The sequence below is a fragment of the Barbus barbus genome (genome assembly GCF_936440315.1).
Source record: "Barbus barbus genome assembly, chromosome: 12".
Lineage (NCBI taxonomy): Eukaryota > Metazoa > Chordata > Actinopteri > Cypriniformes > Cyprinidae > Barbus > Barbus barbus.
This window is the reverse complement of record NC_136740.1, coordinates 8,406,967-8,428,505: the sequence shown is the minus strand read 5'-3', so window position 1 is coordinate 8,428,505 and position 21,539 is coordinate 8,406,967. Positions and strand designations below refer to the sequence as shown.

Sequence of the window (21,539 nt, the reverse complement as noted above, 5' to 3'; positions counted from 1 at the left end):
AAGAGTATATTATACAGAGTTTATTACGCCCTGTGATATTACTGTGTTCTTTATATAGGTGTCCATGGTAGAAGCTATTCCTGGGCTCATAAACGCAATACGTATGATCCATAGAATCTCTCGTTACTACAACACCTCAGAGAAGATCACCTCCCTTTTTGTCAAGGTAAGAGTGAGGTGACACCCAAGATAACAAAATTTCATTTCACAAACTTATACTTAATACTTTAAACTGGAAATATTATCTTTCTCCTTAGGTGACAAATCAAATGATCACCGCCTGTAAGGCTTATATCACAAATAACGGCTCAGCAACCATATGGGATCAGCCGCAGGAAGTGGTATCTGAGAAGCTTAAAGCTGCCATTCGCTTGAATCAGGTACAATGTGACATTTAGCTGGAGGATGGGCTTATATATGCTGATCAAGGGCTAGATACCACAGCATTTTTTAAAAGGCAAAATGTGTCACATTTTCCTTGGCATTTAATACGAGAATTAAAAAGATGTAAGTGACAAATAGGGGAAAAACTCTATGAGCATATCTGCTGAACACTGTCTTTGAACACAATGCTTAACCTTCATCCACAGCTTCATTCTTCTACATCTGTCTATCCCATTTTGCCAAGACACAGATTGTTCTAAGCTTTAAGGCTCTGATGTTGTAGGCAAAGATAAACACAAGAAGAACACATAACCAGATGACATAAATATTATACAGTATGTGCTAGCATGAAGACTAGAATGACTTTTAGTTCAACTTCAATGTCATGACCTTGTAAAGTCAAACTCTAATAACTCCAATAAACTCTGTAACTTTAGCTGCAAGATTACCAGAAATGGACATGACAGATGTTATACCTCAATATGGATAATTTAAACAATTCCACAGCTCAAATGATAAAGTTTTTTCTACTAATTTAATTATTTAAAATACAAGCTTCACATAAAGTTGTTCCATTTATTTATTTATTTGTTTGTTTGTATGTATGTATGTATGTGTGTGTGTGTATTTATTTATTTATGTTTTAGTGTTCATATCCTAAACACTGCATTTGAACACAATACTTAAATTGTATACCTTTTATAAATTTAAAAATTTAAAAATAATACAAGAAAACAACAAATAAGTTGTGGAACGGTAGATGAATATTACATTTAAAATATTTTGATATGTTGGAAATATTGATTGTTGCTTTAGAAAGAAAGTGATACCAGATGAATAACTCGTAAACACAAATCTTTCTGTTCAATATTTTAGGAATACCAGAAGTATTTCCAAAAAACCAAGCAGAAACTGGAGGAGAATCCATCAGAGCACCAGTTTGACTTTAGCGAGATGTACATCTTTGGCAAGTTTGACACATTTCAGCGACGGCTGAACAAAATTCTAAATATGTTTAGCACCATTACCACCTACAATGCCCTGCAGGACTCCAAAATTGAGGGACTGGAAACCATGGCAACCAGATTTCAGGTATCATGACCATGACGTAGTAATCAGAGTGGTCTATTTTTAGATTTGCACAGAAGACAAAAGAACATACCCAGAAGATAATAGTGTAATTACTGAAGTAAGAATAGGTTGCCTTCTTTAGCGGCACATAAATGTTTAATTTGGATGAGGCATTTGTTAGTGAACTAAAAGAACTGTATAAGCTGAGATTTAATGAAAGGTTGTCAAACACCTCTGTGTTTCTGCAGTCATTGTAAGATATTCACAAGAACCATATTATACACTGGGGGTATAATTAGAATTTATTAAGATCATTGTAATGTACTGTTCATAATGGTAATGTGTAAGTCTCATACGGTGAATACTGGTAAAGTAGGTTTGGATAATTCGCTATTGCTGGAGATCTACAAATGGTTACATGTTAGTCCATTATATTTTAGGGATAGTCCACCCAAAAATGAACATTCTGTCATCATTTACTCATCCTCATGTTGTTCCAAAGCTTTATGCATTTTCTTTGTCTGCTGAACACAATAGAAGATATTTTATGAAGAATGTTGATAACCAAACACCATTAACTTCCACTGCATTTTTTCAATGGGAAGTCAATGGCAACTGCAACTGTTCATTTTTTCAAAATATCTTTTTTCACAGAAGAAGGTTATTACCAATTTGTAACAATACGAAGGTAAGTAAATGATGACAGAATTTACATGTTTGGATGGACTATCCCTTTAATCCTGATGTCCAGTATTGGAAGAATATACACATAATGATACATATTAATTTATATTAATATTGTCTCACTTTACTTGTATCTTCATACATGTATACAAATGCTTTTGCATAAAAAAGTAACATTTTAATGGAGATTTGATTCAATGTATAACAATTTTCTGGCTAGAGTATAGCATTGTTGACATGGACTAAGTGCTATTTGTTCTTTCTGCTGCCTACCATGGACAGACTGCAGATATGCTGGGGAAATGGGAGGTAACTGTAAAGGAATAACCTGTTTTTAACACAATGCATGTCTCATCATGAAGCATTAATCAGCATGGGAACTAAAGCCATATATTTAAATTATAAGTAAAACTTGCCCTTTTACGCTGATCTGACATCAGTATTGTGGTTTATTTTTAAATCACAAAGGCTCTGATTTCAGTTGGCAGGCCGGTCCTGGATTTGCATTAAAGGGCAAATGTTACCTGTAGCTTTAACCTAGTATTGTCGTACTGTGAGTCCATTAACATTCATTGCATCTCTTTATTCCAGTCGCAAGTTTATTTATTCACTCTCATTTTTGTGTCCATAGAAACAAAGTTCAGACCTAGAGAACCCCATGCTCCAGGAGTACTGAATAATTGAACAAAAGCTGATAAAGATCTATCACTAACTCCTGTTCTTTGTGAAAGTTGACAGACAATGAATATTTTACAGCAAACTGCTCCTCTGGGCATTTAAGGTGTTCTGGTACACACAGCTTAGTGCTGGCTAGCAAACGACTGAATATTTATCTTTCCGACTGGGAATGCATTTGGTACAAGATCTGTTCATGGTTGTTCTATCAAAAGGCCTTGCAGGAACCCCTCACTCAATAATGAATATTCTATCATAATTTACCTACTCTCATGTTATTCCAAGCCTGTGATACTTTAATACTTTTGGGGAACACATGGCTTCAGAAGACTTATAGCAACCAAGCTGTATGGACTACTTTTATGGACTTTTTATTATCCATACATGAGCATGGCAGCCACTGGTTACTGTATTTGTTATATCAAAATAGCAGTGTGAACATTCTTAAACATTTCTTTTGTGATCCATATGCAAATTAACAAACAATCCAGAACAACATGAGGTTGAATAAACTATTGCACATTTCGGCATGTAATAAATATTCGGAGTGTCTATTTACACCAAGTGCAAATAGCCTGTCTTGTTGGCAAAGGCTATTTACACTAACTCCACCCACCGACATGTGATTGGAATAGTCAACACAAAAAAAAGACACACATTCAATAGCAATTTCAGTGGCGTAGATGGTATGGTGTGTGCTTTTTGACGCGATCGACCCGAGTTCAAATCTGCCTTTTGCCAAACTTTTTTTTTTCCCCCTTTTCAAATCTCATATCGCATTGGAAAGGCATTTATTTTTAATAAAAATGAAGGAAATAATCAAAAAGTTGAAAATAAAGTGTCCCAAGAAGGTGGCTGTCACGGTGCACACAGCGGGGAGGAACACGGAGACGAGGAGTAAACTCAAATCAACAGTCTTTAATACAAATCCAACAGGGTAAAACAAGGCAGGGCTGAGACACACAGGGAATGTAATGAGTAGGACCAGACGAAAAAGAACTAAACAGGCAGGAACTATATACACAGGATAAAACTAGATAATTAATAAAATACAGCTGAAGACTAATGAACTAATAAATCACACTAAACGAGGACAGGAAACAGGAAGGACCAAATAAGGGCATAAAGAAACACAGGGAAAACCTAGAACATAGAACACATGGAAAACAAATCCAAAACAGACCATAAACGTGACAGTGGCATCCATTTAATAATTTGAATTAAAACTATAATTTACACTCAAAATGTTATTATTGAGTACTGTTTTATAATGTACTACAATACTGAGGTGTAGATAATTGCCACTATTTGCAATTAGTTATTTTATAGCTATTTTAACATAGTGTAAATGGAATCTATAGCTATTTGCACATAGTGTAAATAGCATATCCTTAAAAAATACAGCTATTTTCACTTAGTGTAAATAGAATCCATTGCTATTTGCACTTAGTGTATATAGCATCCATCGCTATTTTGCACTTAGTGCTAATAGCATATCTCGCTAAGAAAATATGCTATTTACACAGTGTAAATAGCCGCTTCCATAAATATTTATGTGATTTATGTGTGTGTATTAGTGATTATATTGTCTTCTGTATCCAGGCCATTGTGTTGACCATGAAGAAAAAACAGTACAGTTTCCTGGACCAAAGAAGGACAGACTTTGATCAGGACTATGATGAATTTTGTAAACAAACAAGTGAACTTCATGTAAGTATGTTTTCAGTTTTGTAATGTTTATTTATTGCTATAAAATTGCTTATACTTTATATATTTCTTTCTAGAACCAACTAAAAAGTTTCATGGACAAGACCTTTGACAGAATTCAAAATACTGAGCGGGCTTTATATGTGCTCAAGAAATTTGAAAGGTAATATTTGAGTTTTTTTTCCTCCCTTTATTTTAAGGTTCAGTTCTAACTGTTAACTAACTATTAACTGTGACTTTTGCCTTAATAAACTTCTAATTACTACCTACTAATAGTCAGTAAGGTAGTTGTTACGTTTAGGCATTGGGTAGGATTAAGGATGTAGAATATGGTCATGTAGAATATGTGCTTTATAAGTATTAATGAACAGCCAATATGCAAGTAATATGCATGCTAATAAGCAGCTAGTTATAGTGAGAATGGGTCCCTATACAAAAGTGTTCGTGGTCACATGATCCTTCACAGATTCTAATATGTTGATTTGATGCTCAAGAAACATTTATTATTATAATGGTTTAAAATGGTTGTGCCACTTAATATTTTTGTAGAAATTATATATTTTTATGGTTTATTTGATTTGTTTCCTTGAATGTTTGAAAGAAAAACATTTAGTTGGAATTTTAAAATCTATTTATTTATTTATTTTCCACATTTTGCACAGCATACTCATATCTGTATTATAACTGTATTCATATCGCCAGGCTTGGCATCCCAGACTTGGGCATCAGTGAGAAGTACCAGAAAATTCTACAAAACTTTGGAAGGGACATTGACATGATCTCTCGAATTTACACCAAGCAAAAGACAGACCCCCCCATTGCTCCAGATCTCCCTCCGATCTCAGGGAAGATCCTCTGGGCTCAGCAGCTGTATAGCTGCATCCAGGAGCCCATGGATCTCTTCCAGCAGATGCCTGGGCTACTCAGCTCCCCAGATGCCAAACCCATCATTCGAAATTACAACCGGGTGGCCAAGGTGCTGCTGGAGTTTGAGGTGCTTTATCATCAGAACTGGATGGCACAGGTCAGTTGTCTTGTAGAATCAAAACAAGGTACTGTTGACTACTTGCTTCAGATGCGTTCGGCTCTTTGCTCATGTGCCACATGTGTTTTAAATAATTCATTTTCTTACACTGTAATTGTTAATTTATTTACTTTACTCTCTTTTTAGATTGTAGACATTTTGTTATTAATATTTGATAGATTTAATAGAAATCAATTCTGGTCATCTTTACAGATATACAATAATTAAATGAATTCAATAAAATGTTATCTTTCTTTTAACAAAACAACCAATCGTATTTATCTATTTGTCTGTAGGTTGAAGCAGTTAAAGTGGGCCTGCAAGCCTCTTTGCTCATCAAGAGTCCAGAAACTGGGGAGCTGTACGTCAACTTTGACCCCCAGATCCTGACCCAGATTCGAGAAACAGACTGCATTTTAGGAATGGGGCTGGAGATTCCACCCTTTGCAGCCATCTTGCAGCAGAAAAAGGATGTTTTAAAAAAGAACTACAATAAACTTCAGGTATATCTATTTGTAGCCCTTTTTTATTTGTGGCAGATCTATGTGGGTGGAGCTGGGTGAGGTGGAGGATTTCTGAACCAATCTACTAAGTTAAGTAGCAAGCTCACCAGCAGCAGAATCATCACAGAAAAATCTACTCGTGCCATGCTAGAGGATGTCATTGTTTGCAGATTGCATTAAGAGCCTATAAGCCTGCGCCATGTAGAGTTTCATGAATGAAATAGATATTTCACCCCCCATTTTTTTCCCAAACCTGTAAGACTTTTGTTCATTTTCAGAACACAAATGAAGATATTTTTATATCTCTCATCATTTTTGTCGATCTTTTGAAATTTTCAGACTTCAAAAGTTAAAGACATCATAAAAGTAATTCATATGAATAAAGTGGTTTAATCCAAGTATTCCGAAGAGACACAATCTTTACATTAAGTAAAGTAATTTTGGCTTTTATTCACAAATAAACATTGATCAACACACATACAGTGTGCCAGTGTTATTTTAGTTTATTTTTTATATTTGGTTTCAGTTGAATCTTCACATGATAATATTTATAATAATGTTATGTGTCATTTAAAGTTAAGTTATTTTATTTTTCATGATGATTTTTGTTTTTTCAAACCATTCAAGTAACCCCATCAGGTCAATGTACATACTGTGATTTGTAGCTTCATTAACAAGGTCATTTCCTTTGCTTGTGTGCTGTTGCATTGTTTGTTCCTTGCTTAGTTGATGGTGAGAGAGAACTCCAGGGTGCGGTCTAAGATCCAGCCAGCCTTTGAACAACTGCTCATGCCACATGTGGCTAAAGTAGATGATGCCATCCTGCCCGGTCTGACCTCCCTCAGTTGGACCTCTCTAAACATAGAGAAATACCTTAATCGAATCACTACTGCACTTGGTGAGAGACTCCACTTTACAGCAGATTTCCATGATCACATTAGGAACATACAATACAGTAAATGGCCACAAGTTCAGAATGTGGACACCCAATTATATACTTGCTGAACATTTAATGTCAAGGCCACTGCCAATTATTGGAAACTGGTCTATACAATGTCATTAAAACAGAATTTGCTGCCATGCAGAAACAAGCATTAGTGTGGACAAAGGGGTGCCCACATACTTACAGCCTTGTTGTGTACATGAGACATTTGTAAATGTGCCCTGTATGATTAGATATTTGAAATGAAAGGGTTCTTTCACCTGGTTCACAGAGGACCTTGAACTTCTGCTGCAAAGAGTGAATGACCTGGTGGAGTTTAGAATCGATGCTGTTCTCCAGGAAATGAGCACGACTACGCTGTGTGTGTTGCCTGAAGATGAGCCATGCACCTGTGAGGAGTTTGTACAGACCACCAAGGTACACATATACATAAAATATTTCACATTCCGTATTCATAGCAACATGCTGTTATTTCTCAAAGGATATTGAGGCAGAACCAGTTCCACTTGCTAAAATATGTTAATTCAGATCAGTAAAATTATAGGGCTCTTACAACCCGATCTCATCAGAAAACTATTTGACGAGGTTGTGATTTTGTATGAATTTGTATGATTTGTATGGAAACAAAATATGATTTTAATAAAGAAGCATAAACGTTTACCCCTAAACTGTCAGTGGAGCATCAGCAAATTGTACGAATGAGATGTAAGAATGAGATATTTCTACAAATTCATATGAATTAGATACCAGTTCACTTAACTGGTGTCAGTTTGACTCTCAATTTCAATGTGACAGCAGAAATTGTTCTTATTCACTTTCAGTCTTCTTTTAGTTTCATGAGGGCCGTTGTCAGGCAGGTAGAGCTTTTTATTTTGTCAGAATGCACACCAGATTTTTAGGGAGATCTGTTTGGGAACTGTATTGAGTCAGTACTGCAGATAAAGTATAAAGACTGGCATTTTTACTTTTTTCAATACATTTTAGTATAGCAATGGTACCAAAATACAATTTATTTTTTGGTGTCTTGTTACTGCTGCCATTTGCTATTACATCTTTTTAAAAACCTAATTTCTTGTTGTAACTACACCAGTAAAGTTTTCGGAATGAAGAAATAATCAGTTGTGCACACTCAATTTATTTCCCATTTTAGGAGCTTTGCATCAAAGGAGCCCAAATGCTGCATACTAAAAGCTCATTGGTGGAGGAGGCAGCCAATGAGCTGATTAATATGTTACTAGAATTTGAGCAGAAGGAGGAAGAAGAGAGAAACCGGGATGAGAGCAGGACAGAGAGCAAAGTGGAACAGATGGACAGTGATGGTAAGAACTGCTGTTCGTCATCCATTCAGTTGGCAGCGGAAATTAACTTTTTTAATGAAATGCAATTTTCTTTGGATGAAAGCATCTGCCAAATGCATATATTCAAATGAAAAGAAAAATAAAATCACAATTAATCGTCCTTGAGCATCAGTGAATGCATCTTTTTGAATGACTCCCTGAGTGGTCCTCAGTGTGAAAGGATAGATCTCGAAATCTTACTATCACTGTTAAAAAGTGTTCAGAAAATGCTAAAAAAACCAAAGCATGTGCAGGACTAGGCCTCATCAATTCATTGTAGCTTCTCAAATAATATTTTGTGATCATTTCTGTTATATTTATCCAAAGGAGAGGAGGAATGTAAATCTGAGGGCCGTCTCTTGTCACGTAGCACCATGGCCCCTAGTGTCGGCCCCTCTTCTCCAATGATTAGAAAGAAGAAGAAGAAGGATCTAATGAAGGTGATGGAGGAGGAGGCAAAGGAGCTACTGTCTCATTTTAACCATCGGAACGTGGATGCATTACTGCGCCTCACCCGTAACATGCTGGAGACTCTGCGCAAACGCATCCATGCGACATCACTGATCCATTTCCTGGGTTTGTGAAATCACTTCCTTCAGTGTTTACATTTATTTTTGGTTTATTTTTATTTAATTAAGTCAAAAAGTTTTTCTTACATTGTGTTCACATTAAGTCAAGTCAAGTCAATATTATTTGTATAGCGCTTTTAACAATGCAAATTGTGTCAAAGCAGCTTTACATCGGCTTGATATAAAGCTGGGTGGCTGCAGTGACCATCTGATCTGGATACAGTCTGGATCTGGGTGGCTACGATGACCTCGGAATAAGAAAGAAACAGACTAATATTAGCGTAGATGCAATTCTTCTAACGATATAACAAGTACATTGGGTGTTTTGGGAAGTGTTCCCGGTTCCGGTTGACCTAAATAATGCAGCCTAACAATCCTTTAACGGATTTGAATTATAGAAATGCGATAGTGTATTATGTGTAAGCCAGGTTAAAGAGATGGGTCTTTAATCTATATTTAAACTGACAGAGTGTGTCTGTTTCCCGAACAGTGTTAGGTAGATTGTTCCAGAGTTTGGGTGCTAAATAGTAAAACGATCCCCCGCCCGCAGTTGATTTTGATATTCTAGTTATCAAATCTGAACAGCTGATATCCCGGCAAATGAAGCATGTTATCCGGGATGTTTTCACTCAGCCAGGTTTCAGTGAAGCACAATGCAGCAGAGTTTGTAAAGTCCTTATTTGTGTGGGTGAGGAGAAGTAGTTCATCCATTTTGTTAGGAAGGGATCGGAGATTCGCTAGATGAATGCTTGGGAGCGCAGTTCGGAAGCCGCGTTCGCGGAGTTTAACCAGCGCGCCGGCGCGCTTCCCTCTTTTCCGTCTGAGCGCGCGTTTGACTAGGACCGCTGCCCCTCCGACCAATACATCCAACAAAGCGTCTGAATAATCAAAAACCGGAAAAAAATTGTCCGGTGTGTGTTGCCTTATGTCCAGTAGTTCGTCTCTGGTAAAACTGACAGTAGGAGAATAACTAAACACAGAACAAACAAACAAAAACAACAAAAGTACGGGAGCGTTCCACACCACAGCAGCCATACTCGGCGCCATCTTGGAGATTTTAATAAAGCAAATCTCTCCCGCGAACTGCCAAAATACAGACAGCACGTTACATGTCCCACCAGAGACAGTAATATATTGGATCATTGTTACACAATAATTAAAGATGCATATCACTCTGTCCCACGGGCAGCTCTGGGGCTCTCTGATCACTGTTTGGTTCATCTCATACCGACCTATAGGCAAAAACTCAAATCTTCGAAGCCTGTATTAAGAACTGTTAAGAGATGGACTAATGAAGCAGAGCAAGATTTAAAAGCTTGTTTTGACCTCACTGATTGGAGTGTTTTTGAAGCCGCTGCCACCGATCTGGATGAACTCACAGAGACTGTAACATCATATATCAGTTTCTGTGAGGATATATGCATCCCCACCAGGACATTCTTATCATTCAATAATGATAAACCGTGGTTTACTGGGAAACTCAAACAACTTCGTCAGGCCAAAGAGGATGCTTACAGAAGTGGGGATAAAATCTTGTATAACCAGGCCAGGAACAGACTAACAAAGGAGATCAGAGTGGCTAAAAAGAACTACTCTGAGAAGTTGAAAAAAGAACTTTCAGCCAACGATCCGGCGTCGGTATGGACTGGTCTGAGGAACATCACCATGTACAAGACACCACCCCCACAGTCTGTGGAGAATCAACAACTGGCTGACGATCTCAATGTGTTCTACTGCAGATTTGAAAAGGCCAGACTGACACCCAACACCCGCTCTGATCTGCACTTCACACATTCACCTTCCCCCCCTGCAACCCCCCTTACTCCCTCCCCCACCATTCTACCTGCGTTTAAAGTCTGTGTAGAGGATGTGAACCGGGTCTTCAGAAAACAGAAATCTAGGAAAGCTTCAGGACCAGACGGTATTTCACCTGCCTGTCTAAAAGTCTGTGCTGACCAATTGGCCCCCATCTTTACACAAATCTTCAACAGATCTCTGGAGCTGTGTGAAGTTCCCCGCTGCTTCAAACGCTCCACCATCATTCCCGTCCCCAAAAAGCCCAAAATCACTGGACTTAATGACTACAGACCTGTCGCACTCACGTCTGTGGTCATGAAGTCACTTGAGAGACTGGTCCTGGCCTACCTGAAGGACATCACTAGACCCTTGCTGGATCCTCTTCAGTTTGCCTACAGAGCAAACAGGTCTGTGGATGACGCTGTCAATATGGGACTGCATTACATCCTGCAACACCTCGACAAACCTGGGAATTATGCAAGGATCTTATTTGTGGACTTCAGCTCGGCCTTCAATACCATCATACCTGACCTTCTCTCAGACAAACTGAGACAGCTCTCTGTGCCCTCCTCCATCTGTCAGTGGATCACCAGCTTCCTGACAGACAGGCAGCAGCTAGTGAGGCTGGGCAAACTCACATCCAGGACTCTCACCATCAGCACTGGCGCCCCTCAGGGTTGCGTTCTCTCCCCACTGCTCTTCTCGCTCTACACGAATGACTGCACATCAAAGGACCCCTCTGTCAAGCTCCTGAAGTTTGCGGACGACACTACAGTCATAGGCCTCATCAAGGACGGTGACGAGTCTGCTTACAGACAGGAGGTTGAGCAGCTGGCTGTCTGGTGCAGCCTTAACAACCTGGAGCTGACCACGCTCAAAACTGTGGAGATGATAGTGGACTTCAGGAGAAACCCCCCTGCTCTCCCCCCACTCACCATCATGAACAGCACTGTGACTTCAGTAGAGTCATTCAGATTCCTGGGCACCACCATCTCCCAGGACCTGAAGTGGGACAATCACATTGACTCTATTGCGAAAAAGGCCCAGCAGAGGCTGTATTTCCTCCGCCAGCTAAGGAAGTTCAACCTGCCTCAGGAGCTGCTGAAACAGTTCTACTCCGCAATCATCGAGTCTGTCCTATGTTCTTCTATAACTGTTTGGTTTGGTTCAGCTACCAAAACAGACATCAGAAGACTACAACGGACAGTTAGGACTGCTGAGAGGATTATCGGTGCCCCTCTGCCCAGCCTCCAAGAACTTTACACCTCCAGAGTGAGGAAAAGGGCTAAGAAAGTCACTCTGGACCCCTCACACCCAGCTCACGCTCTCTTTGTACTGTTGCCCTCTGGCCGGCGCTACAGATCACTGAGCACCAGAACAGCCAGACACAAAAACAGTTTTTTCCCCCAGGCCGTATCCCACCTGAACAACACATAACACACCCCGGTACTGTACATCTGTAAATAACCCATCAAACCGTCATCTGTACATAGGACACATGCACATTCACAGTTCTGTCTATGGTCATGTCTCTTTTCTGTATATTTTTATTTTTATTACTATTGTTATCCTTAATTATTGTATATTCTCTTCATTAGTGTTCTTTATCACCTTAATTATATGTTGTCTGCACTATGTTTGTACTTTCTGTACTGGAAGCTCATAACACCAAGACAAATTCCTTGTGTGTGCAAACACACTTGGCAATAAAGCTCTTTCTGATTCTGATTCTGATTCTGATTCTGAAATGGCCAGAATTTTGAGTTCGCAGCGGACGTGAAGGATTATAATGCGATAAGAGCTCACTCAAATACTGAGGTGACAAACCATTCAGGGCCTTATAGGTAATTAGCAAGATCTTAAAATGTATACGATGTTTAATAGGGAGCCAGTGCAGTGTTGACAGAACCGGGCTAATGTGGTCATACTTCCTGGTTCTAGTAAGAACTCTAGCTGCTGCATTTTGAACCAGCTGGAGTTTGTTTATTAAATGTGTAGAGCAACCACCCATAAAGTATTACAATAATCTAGCCTTGAGGTCATGAACGCATGAATTAATGTTTCTGCATTAGACATTGAGAGCATAGGTGATAATTTAGATATATTTTTAAGATAGAAAAATGCAGTTTTACAAATGCTAGAAATATGTTTTTCGAAAGAAAGATCGCTATCAAAAAGTACGCCTAGAGCTGATGATGAAGAATTTGCAGAACAGTCATCAAGTATTAGACAGTGATTTAGGTTATTACATGCAAAAGTTTTTGGTCCAAAAATTAACACCTGTTTTTTCAGAATTTATCAGTAAGAAATTGCTAGTCATCCAGTTCCCTATCGATACTTCACTCGTACTGCGTCGCTAGACGCTATGGGAAAAACTAATTTTTCTCAGAGGACTGAAGACTTTTTCAATCACACAGTGTGACTGCACGGCCATTGGTTCGTGCAGTAATTAAAAACGAACCAATGGCTTGTCAGCGTCGCTGTACGAACCTATGGCGGCAAAGCCCGCCAGAAAGGGCGGGGCCATCTGGCTATATAAGCGGGTGCTTCGCCATAGGAAATCAGATAAATTCTCCTTCAGCGACGATGATCATCCCTTCGCTGACACTCGGGACCGAAGACGTTCCCGTAGACACGCCTCGCTACGGATAGAAGCTACCTTTTCCTCTGCGCCCTCTCGCTGTTCTGCATGCTCTTCGAGCTGCTCCAGCGACCTGTGCAGATGCCAGCCTCGTCCCCTGCGGCCATCCGGTGAGTCTAAAATCTAATTTCTCTGAAAGAGCAAATTTCAAGTGACGTTGTTGCAACTGTAGAAACAGTTCCTCCAGCTCAGAGCGAGTCAGGCTTCTACAGCCGTTATTTCCTCGTGCCCAAAAGTATGGCAGCCTCCGGCCCATCCTCAATCTCAGGCATCTGAACCGTGCCCTCATGAAACGGCCATTCAGAATGACTACAGTGACGCAGATTTTCTCGCAAATTCGCTCAGGGGACTGGTTCTTTTCGCTAGATCTGGAAGATGCTTACTTTCACATCCAGATAGCCCCCCCGTCACAGACAATTCTGGAGATTCACCTTCGAGGGAGTGGCTTATCAATACATGGTCCTGCCCTTTGGGCTGGCTCTGGCTCCTCGCACTTTTACAAAGTGCATGGAGAGAGTGCCCTCTCCCCTCTGAGACAGATGGGAGTCCGTGTCCTGAATTACCTTGACGATTGGCTTATTCTAGCGCAGTCGACGCCCGAGCTAATAGCCCACAGGTCCCTCCTCCTCAGTCACTTTAGAGTGCCTGGGACTCAGGATCAATTTTGCCAAGAGCTCTCTGTCCCAAAGCCAACGAACTGCGTTCCTGGGGACAGTTTTCAACTCAGCCCGCATGAGGGTAATAGTCGCGCCAGATTGTGCTCTGGCTATACAGCAGCTCGTGGCTTCCTTCAGAATTGGAGCCTCCTACCCTCTCAAAGCGTTTCAAAGGATGCTGGGCCTCATGGCCTCTGCATCACCAGTGCTTCGGTTGGGCCTTCTCAGAATGAGACCCCTTCAGTACTGGTTGAAACCTCTAAATTCCGCCCCATGCGTAGCATCATGGACGCATCCGCATCAGGGTGGACCAGGCCTGCGTGACAGCCCTGGCCACCTGGAAGGACCTACGGTGGTTCGAGTGGGGCGTGAGGATGGGTTTAGTTCACAGAAGAAAGGTTGTCATGACATACGCTTCCAACTCAGGTTGGGGAGCTCTGTGCGAAGGCAGACCGACCTTCAGCTCCTGGACAAATGCGGAAGGCCGGCTGCACATCAACTGCCAAGAAATGTCGGCAGTATGTCAAGCTAATTTGGTTCTTCCTGCCAGTCCTGAAGGGACACCATGTGCTAGTCCATTCAGACAGCATAACGGTGGTGTCGTATATAAATCGCCAGGGCGGACTCACCTCGAAACGCCTTTTCGAGATGGTAGAATGCCTCTTGGAGTGGGCACATCTCAACCTGCGTTCATTGAGAGCCCGGTGTACTGAACCAAGGAGCAGATATGCTCTCTCAGAACAACGTCCCCTCAGAGGAGTGGATGCTCCACCCACAGTCGGTTCAGAAAATCTGGCAGATCTTTGGCAGGGCAGAGGCCGACCTATTCGCCTCAAAAGACAACTCTCACTGCCAAACTTACTTTTCGAAGAGCGAGGACGCGTTGGCCCATGAATGGCCCAACCTCCTACTGTATGCTTTTCCCCCGATCGCTCTGGCCACGTACACACTGCAGTTCAATTCGGTTGTCAGTTCACCTTTTACTCCTTAACTTTATTTCATCAACAAAATAGTTCTCAACAGATCAGACAAGTGTTCCTAAAATGCAAGTCGCTTTATATTAACTTTTGAATAAAATCAATAATGTGTAAATCTGTTGTATTAATTAAATTTCACATTTGCAAACTCTTTATAATCATTAAGTTCATCGCGATCTCACAAACTTCTATTTTAGTGAATGAAGCTCTCTACACTGCAAACTGAATCTATTATTTCTACACTTTGTTTGTTACAATGAATGACAAACTGCAGTCTGCTTTCACGATCTGTGCTGTGAGGAGCAGCATGTGCAGCAATAGAGAAGCATTTCCATTGGCTGCAGTCTGCTCTTGATGGCCAATCAAAGACGGCATTGCCCAGAAAACCATAGACACAAATATCCCGCTACATTTTGTTTAGTCTGCACTGCACTACGGTTTATGCAGAACTGGGATCGCTTTTGTAGTCTTTTGAATGGATATAATATAGAAATCATTTTAATTTTCAAATAAATCTAACCAGTTGGAAATGAAACGCCGTCCCCCCTCGAAATTCACTCCCAGGACTCCGTCCCCCCCCCCCCATTTCCACCACTGGGTAGAAGTGATTGTTCTACCATATTTGTAACAAGTAGTTGGCTTTACAGCTTTAGCTATATGGAATATACACAAAACTAGATAATGATCTGAGATTTCATCTCTCTGCTGCAATATTTCAACGCCACTGACATCAATTCCACATGACAGTATTAAATCTAGAGTATGATTTCGACAATGAGTAGGTCGTGAAACGTGTTGTTTAACACCAATGGAGTTTAGAATGTCTGTAAATGCTGATCCAACGAATCTCTTTCATTAGCAACATGGATATTAAAATCACCAGCAATTAGGACTTTATCTGCAGCCAGCACTACCTCAGCAATCAGAATCAGCAAATTCTTTAATAAAGTCTGTATGGTGCCCTGGTGACCTGTATACAGTAGCCAGTACAAACATCACAGGGGATTTATCATTAACACTTAACGTAATATGAAGCACCATTACTTCGAACAAATTATACTTGAAACCCGACCTCTGAGAAATACTGAAAATATTGCTATAAATAGTAGCATCACTTACCCCTTTGCCTTTTAGACGCGATTCATGGGGTAATCATGATCAACAGTAATCATGGGGGGTAGACTCGTATAAAGTAATGTAGTCATCTGGTTTTAACCAGGTTTCTGTCAAACAAAGCACATCTAGTTTATGGTCAGTGATCATATCATTTACAAAAAGCCAAGCTTTATCATTTGTTTATCTGTATTATATCTATTTTTATTTGTTGAACATCAATTAAATTGTTACTCTTACTTTGGTTTGGACGTTTTCTGTATTTTCTAGTTCGGGGAACAGACACACTCTCTATAGTGTGATATCTAGGTGAAAGAGTCTCTATGTGCTGAGAATTAACTGATTTCTGTGATGTGAGGCAGCTAGCTGACGGTCTGTCTGCTTCCTGACCTGGGCCCCAGTTAGTCAAGTACAAACTCTTATTCTCAACACTTATTTTTTTGCATGTTTGTCACACTTTAATGTTTCAGATCATCAAACTAATTTAAATATTAATCAAAGATAACACAAGTAAACACAACATGCAGTTTTTAAATGAAGGTTTTTTTTTATGAAGGGAAAAAAAAATCCAAACCCACATGGCCCTGTGTGAAAAAGTGTTGGTTACACTTTATTTCGATAGTCCACTTTAGACATTCTACTAACTATAAGTAACTTTGTAACTACATGTCAACTACATTTTAACTAATTCTCATTAATTTGCAACTACATGTCTACTAACTCTCAGTAGGGTAGGTTTAGGGTTAGTAGAATAAGTTGACATATACTTGCAAAGATTCTAATACTAAGTATGTTGCATGTTGTGGACCCATCAAAATAAAGTGTTCGAAGATATTAAGCAGACAGTCTACTAATACTCTAATGACTGCTAGTTGACATATAGTTGCAAAGTTACTTACTATTAGGAGAATGTCTAAAGTGGACTATCAAAATAAAGTGTTACCAAAGTGTTTGTGAAAAAGTGTCGAACTTTTTGGAAGGTGTGTGTCCCATTACAGCTGGCGTAAAAGTAACACAGCATTTCAGAAAAAGAACATTATACCAACAGTAAAATATGGTGGTGGTAGTGTGATGGTCTGGCGTGTTTTGCTGCTTCAGGACCTGGAAGACTTGCTGTGATAAATGGAACCATGAATTCAGCTGTCTACCAAAAAATCCTGTAGGACAATGTCCGGCCATCTGTTCGTGGCCTCAAGCTGAAGCGAACTTGGGTTCTGCAGCAGGACAATGATCCAAAACACACCAGTAAATCCACCTCTGAATGGCCGAAGAAAAACAAAATGAAGACTTTGGAGTGGCCTAGTCAAAGTCCTGACCTGAATCCTATTGAGATGCTGTGGCATGACCTTAAAAAGGCAGTTCATGTGGCTGATTTACAACAATTCTGCCAAGATGAGTGGGCCAAAATTCCTCCACAGCGCTGTAACAGACTCGACAGACAGGGACAGACAGAAGCAATCGATCAGGATCAGGATTTCAGTGTAATTTTGCGTGCACATAGGCCTATTGACTATTGTCAATTAAAGGCGCACTGTTTACACAGAAGTTACTTTCAAACAAGGCAGCCTAATGTTGTTTAGCATGACAAATTCACTGATTTGAAAAATGTGCAAAATCAGTGTTGGAACTTTTTTGCCCTCACACCAAACTCTTGATCTTGTGGATTCTTATTAGAATGATTGATTTGGCCAAATAACAGTAAATTTAAATGCACCTTTTATATATTTTTTTTCCAAGCATGAAGCTTCATATAATGAAGCTACAACAACTATAACTCATTGTTATTACAGGGATAGTTCACCCCGAAAATGAAAATTCTGTCATTAATTACTCACCCTCATGTCGTTCCAAACCCGTAAGACCTTCGTTCATCTTCGGAACACAAATTAAGATAATTTTGATGAAATTTGAGAGCTCTCTGACCTTGAACTGCAATGTTCCCATTCCAAGAAACGTAGCAAGGACATTAGTAAAATAGTCCATGTGACATCAGTGGCTCAACTTCAATTTTGCGAAGCTACGAGAATACTTTTTGTGTGCAAAGAAAACAAAAATAACAATTTATTCTACAATTCTTTTGGAGAATACCATGGAGCATGTGCACACTTTCCCCAGTAGGTAATCGACGTAATCAGTGTTTTTCACGTTTTCTTCTGAACGTAAACAATGCTGATTACATTCTGGGGAAAGCGCGCACATGCGTCATGGTACTCTCCAAAATGGCAGAAGACGGTAACTTGGGGAGAAGAATTGTTGAATAAATTGTCACTTTTGTTTTCTTTGCGCACAAAAAGTCTTCTCATAACTTCGCAAAACTGAAGTTGAGCCACTAATGTCACATGGACAGTTTTACCGATGTTCTTGCTATGTTTCTGGGAACATTACAGTTGCATTGATGTCTATGGAGGGTATGAGAGCTCTCAGATTTCAGCATAAATATCTTAATTTGTGTTCCGAAGATGAGCGAAAGTCTTACGGGATTGGAACCACATGAGGGTGAGTAATTAATGACAGAATTTTCATTTTTGGGTGAACTAACCCTTTAAATTTCACTTCCCATTCAGCAGAAGCAGACGCCTCAAGTCGGCAGAAGGGAAGTGGGCAGCAGCCAATCATTAGGGTGGGAGTGTGTTTAGCCATCCCCAACATCATCATGGTTCCAGGGCTAGAAGAGGTTCAGCAAGCCTTGAACAGAGCTGTGGACTGTGTGGTCAGCGTCAGTAAAGGAGTTGGACAGTGGAGCAAGGAAAGAATTTCCAAGGTTTGTATTCATTCATTAAGACCATCTGACTCAATTAACTTTTAAGAGATAATACACATTAAAAGCAGACAGTGTCTATTTATACTGAATGGCCAACCTTGATGGCAAAGACAATTTTTCATTAACTATGCACACCATTAGTACAAATAGCATATTACTTCTATTTACACTTTTTGTGGATAGCATCTTTCACTGCTTACACTTAAACAAGATGCTGTTTGTTCATATTTACTCTATACTTGGTTTGAACACTATATACTCTAAATAGGCACTTAGGCTAAATAGCCATTCAGGAGAATGAAACAACATTAAAAATAGAATAAATGAAAGAATATAGTCAAAAGAATGTGTCTGAAGTAAGACATTTCATGAGGAAAATCTTCACTGCCATTCAAAATTGTTTAAGAATACTATGTAATGCATGTTATTCCTAACATATTCATGAATGTTGCTCTTCATAGTCTTTCATCAAAATGCAGTGCCCTGAAACACGTCCTTTTCAGCTGAGGTCACCAAGGCCTCTTATTTTTTTAACCAATCCTCTTGATAAAAAGTCCCACCTGCCATTCATTTTTGTGAAAAATCCTGCTTCGCTTCAAAATGTCACATTATATAAGTAAGTTTAAGTAGCCTATAGTGTACCTTACCTAGTATTTTATTCTCATACTCTGTAATTATTTTGTTTTCTTGAACTGACATGAACTAAAAAGTTGCTAGAAGCCTACAAAATCTATGTAGTTCTTGTTTGATTGTAATGTATGCAGAATGTCAGACTTGAGTATTTTTGCTGTCACAGAGGAAAATGAGTGAGCGACGCATGGCTGCTCTGAAACAGAACAGCCAAGAGAGTGAATCAGAAGACGGCGAATCAACCTATCGCAGCTTAGCCGGTACGACTCTTACTTACCCTCTGTAATTACACAGCTCAGCAGAGCAAATCAAGAACTAACGAGAAGTAACAAGAACTCCTTATAATGGTTGAAAATTGAAGCTCTGGATGGATAAGTTCATCTCCAATCATTTGATAAATAAAACTGGGGAATAAAGATGATGAATGCAGACAGTGGATGTGATTTTGCGAAGTGGTGACATGTCACGGTAACAATCTTATCCACATCATTTATTCTCTCTCTATCGCTTGGTCTCAGAATAGGGAAACTGACACAAAATTGACAGAGTACAGCAGTGTCACAACGACATATCTCTTCTTACTGTAATGAAGCAGCTCTGCCTGTAAACCCTTCATCTTCTGAAACAGATTAGAGATAAAGGGTCCTTCATATAACTGATTTGAGGCAAAACGATAATATTACTGAATCCTTCTCCCACAGCTCTCCTCTGCTCTTGTTTATTAACTTTGATTTCTCATCTTTGAATTGAATGTTTTGTTCCTCTAGAAGGCAGTACCTCAGATATATCGGCATCTGCAAACCAGACCATTCCTGTCCAAATTAAGAACCATCACAAAAGCATCTCAGAGAACAAAGAGATTGTCAAGCTGGTCTCTGTGCTTAGTACGTCCATCAATTCCACCAAGAAGGTCTGTTTCAGTTTGTTATTTTTTTAATTACTTGGGAGTTTAACTTATTTTGAATCTGGATATTCAAATCAGAAAAATGATTGTCCCATGGGAGCAAGTCTGTGTAGCTTTAACTGAATATGTTTTTTTTTTTATTTGGTTGTGTTTATAATGGGACTGTGATATTTTATGTAATGTATGATATTTTCATGTACTGTACACAGGAAATAATGCACGCTCTGGATCGCTTCAGCCGTTATCACCACATCTGGAAGAAAGATCGAGAGGAAACCATCCAGAAATTCATCCAAGGGAACCCTCTTCTTTCTGAATTTGAGTCTCAGATTCTGTACTACAGGGATCTGGAGCTAGAAATTAATACAGAGCCTGAGTTTATCTCAGTAGGAGCTCTGGCATTATATACAGGTAGACAGACTCTGAATCAGTAGAAACAAAGAAAGCTAATAGGGAAAGAGAGGTTACAGATAACAGGTTTGTTTATTTAAATGGCACAAATAATTATTGCAGCAATAGTGTGAACATGTTTAATATTACTGTTCTTGTTTCTAGGTTAGAATATATGCATATTACATTTATTTAAATTTGATTTAGGTTAATTATTTATTATTTCAATTATTTATTAATGTATACGTAAGTAGCAGTGTACTTATGACAGGTTTCTGGAGGAAAGAGTTGGTTATTTAATTTGATTATTATTATTATTATCTTTGTTATCTTAAAGACCTCTTTATTCTTTGTGTGTTGCTGAACTTACCTACAGCGGATATGAAATTAGCTCTTACTGCTGAGACAAAGAGTTGGATGGTGGATTTTGGTCACCACTGCAACAGGAAGTATCGCATGGAGATGGAACAGATCTTCACTTTTATAGATGAGGCGAGCAAGAAACTCAACAGGCAGATTAAGGACTTGGATGATATTCGTATCACCATGGCAACGCTTAAAGAGATTAGAGAACACCAGATCTCCATAGACTTTCAAGTTGGTCCAATTGAGGTACATACAAATATAAAGAAAAATAAAGCATGTGAGTTCTTTATTTTAGTTTAAAAATTTTGAAGAATATTAACACAGCTGTGTATTTACACTATAACTGACACCTGTCAAACTCCTATTAGGATAAAAATAATTATAAAAGGATTCCATACGACTTGCAC

General features: G+C 39.3%; 1 protein-coding gene across 1 annotated transcript in view; it reads left to right on the top strand.

Moving 5' to 3' along the window:
• The window catches only part of dnah5 (dynein, axonemal, heavy chain 5), a gene marked incomplete at both ends in the record, with an annotated part of 139,794 nt that overhangs the window by 13,990 nt on the left and 104,265 nt on the right, over positions 1 to 21,539 (top strand). The window contains 16 exons of the mRNA XM_079429461.1: positions 59 to 166; positions 258 to 380; positions 1,261 to 1,476; positions 4,417 to 4,524; positions 4,599 to 4,684; positions 5,224 to 5,545; positions 5,842 to 6,048; positions 6,775 to 6,946; positions 7,263 to 7,408; positions 8,142 to 8,310; positions 8,659 to 8,904; positions 18,646 to 18,842; positions 19,639 to 19,732; positions 20,240 to 20,382; positions 20,586 to 20,787; positions 21,143 to 21,378. Coding sequence (XP_079285587.1) covers positions 59 to 166; positions 258 to 380; positions 1,261 to 1,476; positions 4,417 to 4,524; positions 4,599 to 4,684; positions 5,224 to 5,545; positions 5,842 to 6,048; positions 6,775 to 6,946; positions 7,263 to 7,408; positions 8,142 to 8,310; positions 8,659 to 8,904; positions 18,646 to 18,842; positions 19,639 to 19,732; positions 20,240 to 20,382; positions 20,586 to 20,787; positions 21,143 to 21,378 — 2,775 coding nt within the window. The remainder of the gene's footprint in view (positions 1 to 58; positions 167 to 257; positions 381 to 1,260; positions 1,477 to 4,416; positions 4,525 to 4,598; positions 4,685 to 5,223; positions 5,546 to 5,841; positions 6,049 to 6,774; positions 6,947 to 7,262; positions 7,409 to 8,141; positions 8,311 to 8,658; positions 8,905 to 18,645; positions 18,843 to 19,638; positions 19,733 to 20,239; positions 20,383 to 20,585; positions 20,788 to 21,142; positions 21,379 to 21,539) is intronic.